This window comes from Electrona antarctica (genome assembly GCF_951216825.1).
Source record: "Electrona antarctica genome assembly, chromosome: 15".
Classification (NCBI taxonomy): domain Eukaryota; kingdom Metazoa; phylum Chordata; class Actinopteri; order Myctophiformes; family Myctophidae; genus Electrona; species Electrona antarctica.
In genome coordinates, this window is record NC_136796.1 from 13,291,867 (window position 1) to 13,304,445 (window position 12,579).

A 12,579-nucleotide genomic window follows, 5' to 3' on the forward strand; every position below is an offset into this window, starting at 1 on the left:
CTCCTCTTTATCTTCTGGTTGGGGGATCTTCTCCAAAACCTTAATTGGGTCTGAATTGCTCAGATGGTCTATGGACTCCAACCACTGCTGCCCCGTCCGGTAGACCTCCGTAACCGGACGGGGAGAAAAACGTGTGGCTGTGGATGACCTCACCGGGTTTGGCTACTGCGCACAACACACATCACTTCAACAAATCTAGAATTTGCCACAAAGACAGATTTCTTCTTATGGTCCTCACACCGTGTGTAGTCAGCTTTTAGGCTGAGCCGCTGAATGTTACGTCATCGAATAGTTTATTGTGATGTGTCAGTTTTGTCCAAATATGGAGTTCCACACAGGCTTCTGGGGGGTCCCTGGAACAACATATTTTGAGATGGGGGTCCGCGGCCAATTACATATAATGCCCACCTTCTAGGCCCTAGAAGGTGTCGCTATTTCCCCCCTCCTGGTTGCAGGATATGTTACACTTTTTGTTAGGTGCACAAGCCCCTCCTAATCAGCTATTAGTGTAGATTTTTGTCATACACAAACATTAAATTCCCATTGACAATGAATGGAGAATTTACATCATATGTGTCTGAGCAAATCGGCTATTTTCATCCTACACAAACATTAAATTCCCATTGACAATGAATGGAGAATTTACGTCATATGTGTGTGAGCAGACATGTTATGTCATAATGACGTACGATGATAAGAGCGCCCCTCACTTCACACAGGTGTGATTTTTACAATTTTATTTATACATTTTCAGGTTCAACAAGGCATACTGTACAAACAAACTAATATGTCACACTTTCACATTTTATTATTTTAGTAAACCTTGTCATAAATAATGTATGCTTCTAGTCGCTAGTTTAAAGTCTTCTTTAAATTACCTGTTTCTGTTTATCTTTTGTCCATAACTGCATTTCTTGTGCATATGAGACCAAAGTAGTACTTTCATGCATTTAAACACGTTTTAAATATATATTTTTAATTCAACATACATTTTATCATGTAAATGTCCCATGTAAAAGCTCCACATCCAAAGCAATATCACCACAATTACAGTATCATTCTTTTTGATGTGACTAAATCATGCATTTGACCTGCAGGGCACTCAAGACCCGCTGCAGTGCAGAGCCCGCTGGTCATCGCTGTGACACCAGGAAGAACGACCAAGTGATGGCACTGGAACTAATTACAATAGTAGGACTCATTAGTCAGTGACAGTTCTTCGTGGGCTCTGCCTCCTATAATTCTCAGGATCTCCTACCAGGACACCTATGAGCGCTCATCCCTATAAACAAGGTGGGTATATAAATAAAAATCACACCCGTGTGAACTGAGTGGTGTAAGGTCTTATATAGACTGATCAGCTGTGGTCTGACGTAATGAAATCACACCCGTGTGAACTGGGTGACCATAGCAACCATGCTCATTTTTGAGTGGTGTAAACCACTCCTACAACTGGCTTTGTTAGTTTACGTGTCTGTCCGTACCAAAAAAATCACACCCGTGTGAACTGAGTGGGGTAAGGTAATGTCTGACGTAATGAAATCAGCATCAACCAATCAGCATCAACCATGCTCTTTTTTTTTGCACAGACAGACAGACAGACAGACAAACAAAGCCAGTTGTAGGAGTGGTTTACACCACTCAAAAAATGAGCATGGTTGCTATGGTCACCCAGTTCACCCGGGTGTGATTTCAGCTTTTTGGTTTACGTGTCTGTTCGTACCAAAAAATGAGCATGGTTGCTATGGTCACCCAGTTCACCCGGGTGTGATTTCAGCTTTGTTAGTTTACGTGTCTGTTCGTACCAAAAAATGAGCATGGTTGCTATGGTCACCCAGTTCACACGGGTGTGATTTCATTACGTCAGGCATTACGTCAGACCACAGCTGATCAGTCTACTCAGTTCACACGGGTGTGATTTTTTTGGTACGGACAGACACGTAAACTAACAAAGCCAGTTGTAGGAGTGTTTTACACCACTCAAAAATGCTATCCTTACAAGCTCAGTGGGGTAGGACGGTTACCAACCGCTTCCAATGTCATAAGTTTGAATCCGTTGCGCACCCTCTAAACTCTGGTGTGGGTTACAAAATAAAAAAAACGTCCTCCACCATATAGCGTAATCTTAGAGACAATTTAAAATATGATTGCAAAATGTGTCCCACGTGGTGATAATTATCTCATTTGTATTAATAAAAGAAAAGTGATTGCAATAAAGCTGCATACAAATCACAATCTAACAGGCTGTTATAGAAATACTAATGAAGGCCATAAACAGTCTGTCCGGTGATATTGTTAGAGCCTCTCATTTCATTATGGAATGTCTGTGATTAACGCGCGGTGGCTAATCAGCTCATGAAACGAGCGATCATTCTCTTAACCCATTCAGGCCTGACGTCGAAATTTAAAAAAAAGTTTTTCTAAATCATGACAATTTTCGGAAAGATTTGAGGCACATTTTAACGATTTTTCAAAAATAGCAGACCTACAAGTTCATAGCGCGCCACTCGGTGGCGCGCTATGAGCTTGTAGATCTGCTATTTTTCAATAGCTAAATTATAACAATGTTTAAAACACCAAAAGGGGTTCCCGCCCCAAAATGGGTTAATGGTTAATGTGGTTAAACGCTAACGTGACATGGATGCGTTCCAGGTCTCAATGGATTAACACTCATCTGAATAGAACATATATGATGGCCACTCCTTTGACCCATTTTAAACCACTGTATCTATTATTGTCACCACTGCTGTGTCTGAGCAAGCTCTGAGCAAGGTGTGATGTGTGTGCACGCGTGCGTGCATGTGTTTTAAAGCAACACATTTAAAAAACTATATTATCACCACTGTGTGTGTGTGCGTGCGTGCATGCGCCCACATGCGTAACTGGGGGGAGGGGGGGGGGGGGGGGGTATATGTCACAACTACACTATTGTGTGTACTTTTATGTAAAGTACAGTATGTGCATGCATGCCTATGTGTGAGTGTCTGAGTCCTGTGCGCGTGTATGTGTGTGTGTGTATCTGTGGCTATGTCTCTCAAAGTGACACATTAACACCTTTTCCGCCAGCAGCCTTTACAGGGTCCCATCTGGGGAATAATACAGCTCTGCTACAGTGCAGCGGGGACTTGGAGCCCACTGTCATCAAACACCCTCCCTCCCTCACCCCTCTCGCTCTGCTACTCCTTGCTCTCGTCTTCCCTCTGGTCTGATTTAAACATAGTCGTATACGTCGGAATCGTGTGTTGAAGCTATAGCCAATCTACAAGCTCAGCCGGCACATGATGACACCGTTGTTCGACAGAGTATAAAATGAAATGTTATACCGTGACTTGCGTGTGGGTGCTGTCTGGCTCAACAGTGAAACAAGCTCTCCTCCGATAATAGCGTCTTCCCTAAAACACACGTGGACGCACACATATGCTCGCTTGCATGGAATTATGCATCGTGGTGCATGCATATAGTGTTCGTATAGGGTTTTTCTCCCATTTTTCCTCTTTGACATGCATGAATGGTAAAACCTGAAAGGTCAAGTGCTAACGTCCCTCCAGCTCTTTAGGTCTTCTTTAAGTGAGGAGGTATTCCGGGGTATCCTCTGCATGACATTGTCGCAGTGTGTTTTTGAGACTATTAGTTTATTTGAGAGAGTTTATCAGAGAGTATAGCCAAAATTGTGTGGTGCTGTATGGTTGACGCACGCACGCACGCACGCACGCACGCACGCACGCACGCACGTGTGACATTCGTGCAGTCACTATCAGGCTGTGATTTACATCTATTTTGCCTTGGCCTGGTCATTGTGTTTCAAATCAATAATGCGAACAAACAGGCTGCAGCTGGTTCTGTGTTAGCAGCTCAGCCACAAACATCAGTGGGAGGACAGGTGTGTGTGTGTGTGTGTGTGTGTGTGTGTGTGTGTGTGTGTGTGTGTGTGTGTGTGTGTGTGTGTGTGTGTGTGTGTGTGTGTGTGTGTGTGTGTGTGTGTGTGTGTGTGTGTGTGTGTGTGTGTGTGTGTGTGTGTGTGTGTGCGCGTGTGTGCGTGCGTGCGTACGTGCTGAAGAGAGAATGGAAAAGATAAACAACACATAATGGTGTCATGAAGCATGAGAGAGCACACACACAGCAACACAACACACAACACACATATAAACATTATATGCCAAAATCAATCCCCAAAATCAATCCCCACAACAAACAAAGCAAATAGGTATACGTACATGACGTACTGTATGAGTATAAGATAGAGCCTGAGAACAAGAGGAATGAGCAGGAGGGAAAGAGAGTGAGGTAGAGAGAAAGAAGAAGGGGGGCACAGTGGAGGACAGATGAACATGTTCATCGGCTCCCACAGCTAATGCCACCAGCCTCCCTACTGGGGAGGAGATCAGCACAGCTGATGGCCCATAATCTGTGTGTGTGTGTGTGTGTGTGTGTGTGTGTGTGTGTGTGTGTGTGTGTGTGTGTGTGTGTGTGTGTGTGTGTGTGTGTGTGTGTGTGTGTGTGTGTGTGTGTCTGTGTGTGTGTGTGTGTGTGTGTGTGTGTGTGTGTGTGTGTGTGTGTGTGTGTGTGTGGGGGGTACATACGTGGGCTTGTGAGTTTGAGAAAGAGTAGGAGGAAGAAGTGGGACGTTGAATTACAACAATGGCAATGTGTCCAAACAATCGTTACGGGACGGTGGGCCGAGTGAGATCAAGGGAGTCACTGCACTTCACTGTGGCTTCCTTGTGGGCCGAGTGACAGCAAAGGGGAGTATAGGGACACACTGCTTCATTATTGTGTCTGTGCGTGCATGTGGTGCATTTGAGTGTGCAGTGTTACATTTATTGCAGAGCAGTTTTATGTCCTGCCGGATGCAGGGCTTGCTTAAGGAGAAAATTTGCTGAGCTGCTGACTAGCCTTTTCATTAACATGTCGTTAAAGTTTGAAAAGTAGCTAGATAGCCTAGGCCAGTGGTATATCAAAAAGAGCTGCCGAGTTAAAATTCAATAAAACGTAAATTGAAAAAAAAAGCTAGGCTCAATATCATTAAACTATTTTCACAGTTTATTATGTTTTTAAGGAGATGTTTGCTTTTGGCCAATAAGTCTCATTGCAGTCAGGACATGTGCAGCTGCACTCATCATGTCATGATGAGCATTGAGCAATTCACATTTTGACATCTGCTTAAAGAACCAAACATTTGAACCTTTCTTAAACCCTTTTTGAAGGACCATACTGGCAGTTTAATCCATTGTCTGATTTTCAAGGAGGGGTTTGGGTTACAGTACATTATGCAAATCAACTCGCAGTGAACTTCTTGGCACCTTTATCTTTTGTTAACGTTATGTATTGTTGTACCGGTATATTAGTTCATTTGAAATCTCTATAACGGGAAGTATAGTCACTGGATAAATTATTGATTACAATGTCTCTGACTTGTTTCCCGTACTATGTTTTTTGTTTATGCCCAATTATGGCCATGGATGGAGCTGCTAGACAATGACATATTGACATTGTACTGTATAATGTTCCTGCCATGCTTTAGGCAATGGTAATAAAACATTATGGGGCCAAACAATGGCGTTGTTCCCATGGGGTGCAGGCTTCATGTGGCCAGGCTGTGGCGTTGTTCCCATGGGGTGCAGGCTTCATGTGGCCAGGCTGTGGCGTTGTTCCCATGGGGTGCAGGCTTCATGTGGCCAGGCTGTGGCGTTGTTCCCATGGGGTGCAGGCTTCATGTGGCTGTGAGTCAGACATCTATAACATTTTTTTATGCCGAATGGCTCCCAATTTGGGCAAGATTTCAGCCCGCCTGACCCTCATCGACTTCTAATAATGTAATTAAAGTTAAATATTTCCAAAAATACAAAACACATACTCCTTGGCCTATCCTGGCAGTGTGCTCAAGACATTTGGCACTGATTGGTCCAGCGGTTTGCAAGATTAACCCCAGACAAACACACAGACACCCTCTTAAAGACGCCTAATAGCCTCCTACAGAGCCACATTGTAAAAAGAGATTATCTCCTGCCAGTAAAAACATACCAATGTAAGCTGAGTGCTAAAATGACACATCCATGGGGCACTATGAGGGCTCAACCAGCTTGAACATTCTTTTTTTAATAGTCTCTCCACTGAAGTATATCAAATAGAGCAAAGCAGAGATGGCTTTAAAATATCCTCTTGATAAAGTCACATTCTTTATCTAAACTTGAATCGTCTCCTACTTTAAAAGGCAGAGATATAAGCATTATTCTTTGTGTCTTGTATGCAGTTCCTATTATACTTTTGATTCAGAAAATGTGCTTAGTGCTGAAAAGGTATCGCAGGAGATGAGGTGTTCATCTTTAATAAAAAGAGAATAGATCATCAGAAATGAAAAGACATTTTATAAGTCCTCAGCACCTCGCTCCCTTAAGCTGTCATGGAGAAAAGGCTTTCATTGATTCTGAACAGTGGATATTCAACCTGTTTTCACTTGACTAGTTTTTCCTCTTTTCTGAAATGTTATCTCTCTTGTGTATCACATACTATATTGCCCTCTAAGCTAAACTCAGAGAATGATCAATTTAGGCTGACTGACTATCAATAAGCTCAATACTCATGACATTTGCAGCATCACTTGCAGTGTGCAAGTGTGCAAGATTGAGAGAGCAACAGAGACAGAATGGGAGAGATTGTGCTATCAAGACATACAGACATGTACAGGCTACAATGCAAAACCCTGAAACCCATGTTTTTGATTTACCAGTCTCTTGTCTCAACAGCAATGGAAAAAGCAATAATCTATGGAATGTGATCAGTTCTCTTAAAAGAGAGAAATAAATAAATAGCCTTTAGTGTTTTCAATTATATAGCAATCAGGTCAGACAGTTTTTCTATTTCATAAAGACTTAGGCTACTTAATTGGTACGAATCCAAATGTGACCGGGCAGCCAGGCTTGTTCAAGTTCCAGACCCACAAGAACGCACCCAGGGTGCCGGCCCGGTTCCGGCGAGCCGCCCCGCGTCCGAAACGGTAGAGAAATGACAGAGTTACCATGTGGGGATCCCCGGGGGTATGGGGGGGGGGCTCAATTTTTTTTTTAAACAAGAAATGTCGACCATCTGAAAAGTATATTAATGTATGCTTTTGAACAAATTATTTCATCAATGGGGCGTGGCATGGAGGTGATCAGCCAGTGGCACTGTTGAGGTGTTATGGAAGCCCAGGTTTGCTTTGATAACAGCCGTAAATTAATTTGTATTGTTCAGTCTTATGTCTCACACCTTCCTCTTGACAATACAACCTAGATTCTCTGTGGGGTTCAGGTCAGGCCAGTTGGCTGGTCAGTTAAGCACAGTAATACCATGGTCAGTGCACCAGTTACTAGTAGTTTTGGCTCTGTGGGCAGGTGCCAAAACGAGCTGGAATGGAAAATTAGCACCTCCATGAAGCTTGTCAACATACTGAAGCACAATGTAGGCTACTCTAAAAAGATGGCTGTGTTGAAACCGGTGTTTTCACTGTCAGTGGATCAACACTATAGCCGATAACATGGCCTAAATCATCACTGTGTTTTGACATGTCCAGAGTATGTGTGTGTGTGTGTGTGTGTGTGTGTATGTATGTATGTATGTATGTATGTATGTATGTATGTATGTATGTATGTATGTATGTATATATATATATATATATATATATAATTATTATTATTATTATTATTATTTTTCAATTAAAAGGAGCTGTATTGGCATGAGAAAACATACGTTTACATTGCCAAGGCAAGTGTCAAGTGTATCTATTATATTACAGCATTATCCAGAGTAGGCTACAAGCCTATGTAGTCTAAACTAGTCTGTTACTGTACTATACTTTACTTGAGCTCTGAGTCTATGGTTTTACTCTTGAGTGATTACTCATTCGTCTTTGTGGGCACCTGGCAATCATCTCTTCGCAGATGAGTAATAATAAGGCTGGGACGCTACCTGGCAATGTAGATTTAAAGTCTGCCGCTCTATGATAGGTCGACCTTCTCGTACCCTCGACTCAACTTCCCACCTTATTGCACTCGCCCGGTGTCAATCTCGCCGCTAAAACCCTCCCCCGAGATATGAAATAGACGGCGTGGCGCTCAGACTCACTCCATACTCTTGCCAGGACGGTCGGCACTAGTTTTATCCTCACTGCTTTGTGTGTGTGTGTCTGTTTCTGCGTCGCGGCGCAGGCTGGAGAGAGATGACAAAAAGAGCCCCGCGGACCTGCTCAGAGAAACATGGATCTTCTTAGAACGCTGAATTTGGTGCTTTGGATATTATCGCTGAACCTAGTTGCTGACTGCCACGCAGAGGAAGGTATGTGATATGGTATTTTGTTTGGGGGTTTTTAAGCGTTCCCCAAAACGTTTCCAAACACCGTAGCGCGGTGACAGCAGAGAGCGGGAGAGATGTCCGCGGCAGGCGGCATCGACTCGGAGCGCGTTTCGACTTGTTCCTGTGATTGCGAGCAGGTGCATGGTTTCCCGTTTACCGTCTTGAGTTGTGCTGGACTGGTGGTTATTTTGGTGAACTTACAAATGACTCCTCGCCGACTTCTGGCTATTTGGAAGACATTGTGTTGCCGTAATTATGGAGGAGGCGAGATTGCAAAAACCTGTATTCATGTTGTCTTGTTGTCTGTGTTTTTTACGCAACTGTGTTGAGATGGCACAGACTCAACGGGATAATAAGATAACAAATAAAAGCTTATTACGTGTTTTGGAGGCAGCTGGCTAAATTCTAACGAGAGCAAGTACGTGACATGACATCGACATGTCACAAGAACTCGGGCAATTGAGCCTCACATTGGACTATAGAACAGTGTAAAACAGTGCAAAACCGACTCCTCCAATAATGCTTGTTTAGCTCATACTTTATTAAAATGCACTTGAAATGCTTGTTATAATTATGGGCTCGTAGAGATGTTTTTTGTGCTGCTGTTGAGCCTACATGCTGGTTTGGAACCAAATGATCCGGATTCCGGACCAGCACTATGATAAAATGTCCGACAGATATTGTTAAAGCAAAAAACAAAACAAAAACAAATGTTCAGTCTGCTGCTCCTGCTGATAGGTTACTATAGCCTACTGTACATACCACCACGCCATTGTTGCTGTATCTTATAGTGCAACTGGTCTCCTATTGTCCTTTTTGACGTGTGTGAAGGAATGACAGTTTAGGTATAGTAGCTACAGTGGCTTTACTGCATATGGCCCCCTTTCCCCTTCTTTCCATAACCCCTTCCTTCCTCTAATTAACATGGCCTTCCTCTATCAGTGTGTGTGTGTATAGTCTATCTATCTTATACATCACAGTAAAATCAGTATGAAAACTCTGTGTTAATTTGTTTTCCAAATAACATTGGACCCCCGCTATGGTCTGTCATTCTCTCTTGAGCAAATGCAGACTGTCCTTGTTATCAGAAAACATTGTAGAAGTACACTAACATTCACAGGATTGTCTGCTGATTTTACAGCAGCTTAGATCCATTTGATGATGATAGATGTATTGTAGGATGTATAGGCTGCTGCTGGCTTTTGAGGGAGAGGGAGTGAAGAAAGCCGGCAAAGGTGCACAGTAACATCTGTGTACAATGAATGTACTGTAATCTCAGTGAATTTGACCGATTTTACTGTGTGTAGCCCCACTGCTCTGTTGTTCTGTAACTGGGAGCCAGCCTGCTTCTACACACTAGCGCCTCAAACATGTGTAAGCCTTTATTTGGATGATTGTATTGGAAATATCTAGACGTGTGTTGCCATGTTTATTTGAAAGCCTGTTTGTTTCATCAGCTGACTGGCCAACTGGCAGGCGATGTCGGTAAACTAGTCCAAATCAGTGGCAAGATTTTGACACTGTAGAGGTCTCGGGTGCCGTGCTGTTTCCAGAACGGAGACGAATATGTACACACATAGTCAAATAAATCCTCTGTGTATTAGTAATGCAAAATTAATGTAACCTCTGGCAGCCGGGTCCACTTGGTTACATTTGCCCACTGTCGGAGATTCAAATGGATAAATGAACACTGATTAATTTATACTGTGTAGGCCTACTGTCAGGCACTGTCAAATTGCCAATACGCATCAAACATAATCTGCACATAGCCCGTTGCATACAGACCAAATATACATGCAAAGACTGCAAGCATGCATAGAATCTGTGGTCCGCTGCATGCCAGAAAATGCATTAGGCTACCAACCCCCCGCCCCCCTCTCTGCTTGTCACGCATGACACACTTACGCACATCACTCACACACAACGTCGACACACGCACATGTGCTCTACTTGCACATATCCTTAAAGCACACATGCAACTCATGGATCAATTTGCATAAGAACACTTGACATGGCATGCGGAAACGTGTGATGCATTGACATACCGTGCTTGGCATATGGCATGTCCTGTTTCATGCATGCTATATCCTCATTCACTGGGATTTACCAGTGCTTCCATACATGCGTGTGTGGCGTGCACACACACACAGTACAGTATGTGTATACAGTGTACACACTCTTATATTGCATTTCTCTCACACATAATGCATCGGCAAACGCTGAGAAATAATTTATATGCAGTGTAGATAATGGATCCATACGGACCCATAAATGTCCATTACACTGGACCATAAGGGACTCCATAAGGGTCCATTTAGGGTCTCTGAGATCATTTTAACACTGAGGATTTTACACTGCAGATGTTCCCAGAGCTCACAGAGCGTACACACACACACACACACACACACACACACACACACACACACACACACACACACACACACACGGCCAACGTGATGCGGTTCCATGGAATGATGGCTGGATTTGAACATGGCTTTATTTTAATTGATGCTGTGACAGCAGTTTCATTGCTGCGAAGCAACAGGGGCTTTTAAAGACTGTAGCTCTGGCACATGTGCTCCTTCTCATGTCTGAATTATACTTGGTCGCGTGATGTGTCACACAGCAAAAATGGCCGATTCTATACGCTCACAGCAAGTCTTGTGACGCCTTGTGAGCTTGTAGATCGTCTATGTTCAGTGTGCGACACAGCACGCAGCCAAGTATAAACCAGGCATCATTGTTTGGATGGAGTTGGTGGATAGGCAGGGTGCTCCTCCTCAAAGTTTGGAAGGACTTGGTGGGTGGGCAGAGATCCGGTAAGCGGAGGTGTTTTCCTGCAATGTCTCTGTTTTCTTTTTTCTTTTAAATTGAGCAATTTGCAGTGTTCAGTGCCACAGTGCCAACCCATCTGCCCGTGTTTGTCAGTCCTAAAAAAAAACTGTACATTTGTTTTTGTCAATGTTGAACAGAGGATGTCGGGTGTACTGTATTTTTCATTTGAGTGTTAGTATTTATTATTAGGCATCCTATAGGCAAGCATGCAAAGCATTTCCTCTGCTTCTCTCTCTGTTTCCATCTGCTGTCTTTCCATGTCTCCTCCCATGATGGAAACGTTTGACAGTAACTCAGTCTTAACCACATAAGTCCTACGGTATATAGTATACTTTGTTGTGCAATTGGAATAGCGAACATAGTCTAGTCTACAAGCTCACAACCTGTTCTATCTGCTATTTTCATTATGTTTGACTATTTGGGCAATTTTTGACAATATGACATTCACAAATTAGGGACGCCAGGTTGAAAGTGGTTTCTCTTCAGTATACTGTATTTTCTGCTGTTTTCCCCTCCTCTATATTCCTCCTCTCCAATAGCTTCCTCTTTCTTGCCTTTCCTTGCCTTGCTCCCCTTCCCCTCCAGTAATCTCTCCTCTCCATTAACTATTACTATGCATCTCACATCCTGAGCTGAGTTAGTAAGCGCTAATACGACCATGGGCATCATAGGCAGATCAGGATGTCCACACACGCATGCATGCACGCGCAGTCGCACACACACACACACACACACACACACACACACACACACACACACACACACACACACACACACACACACACACAGAGTCAATGTAGCCGCACCCTCCCTTCAGGCCGCCTTCTCATTCCCCGCGTCTCACCGCTAACACACCTTGGCATCTCATTGGGATCTCATTTACTTCCCCCACTCCTCCCTCCTCTCCTCCTCCTCCATATCCATCCATTCTGCGGTGTGCCACTGCCAAGAGAGAGAGAATCGTAGAAAGTGCAGCGTAGCCGGTGGGTTCATTGTGTCTGTGAGGCTGTGGTGTTGAACTAGATTTGTTTGCCTCATTGTCGTGTCCGCATATCTTTGTATATCTGTATATCTTTTTTTATGTATATTATTCTAGATTTCAGTGAAAACCTTAAGTTTGTTTGGGGATTTGCAAGCTTCCGCATGGCTATGTGACTGATCCACTTTATATTTACATTATGCTCCCAGGGCCCACAGACTCTCACAGGCTAACATTGACTTCTTTACATGGCAAGGGATCTGATTAGGCTGATTAATACATCTTATAATTGGTGCTTATAAATTATTTGATAGGCTAATAAATGGTTTAACAGCAACTGCCAGGTTGGCACAGGAACTGCACTCCAAGGCATCAAATGGGACTAATTGTGTGTGATTGATTCAGGGCTTTTTCCGGTCTGTTGCCAAGGACTAGAC

General features: G+C 43.4%; 1 protein-coding gene across 1 annotated transcript in view; it reads left to right on the plus strand.

Annotated features, from left to right (window-relative positions):
* Window positions 1-8,121: 8,121 nt before the first annotated feature.
* The window catches only part of epha10 (EPH receptor A10), a 208,741-nt gene continuing 204,283 nt past the window's right edge, over window positions 8,122-12,579 (plus strand). The window contains exon 1 of the mRNA XM_079522689.1: window positions 8,122-8,310. Within this exon, the coding sequence (XP_079378815.1) occupies window positions 8,232-8,310 (79 nt within the window). The 5' untranslated portion in view covers window positions 8,122-8,231. The remainder of the gene's footprint in view (window positions 8,311-12,579) is intronic.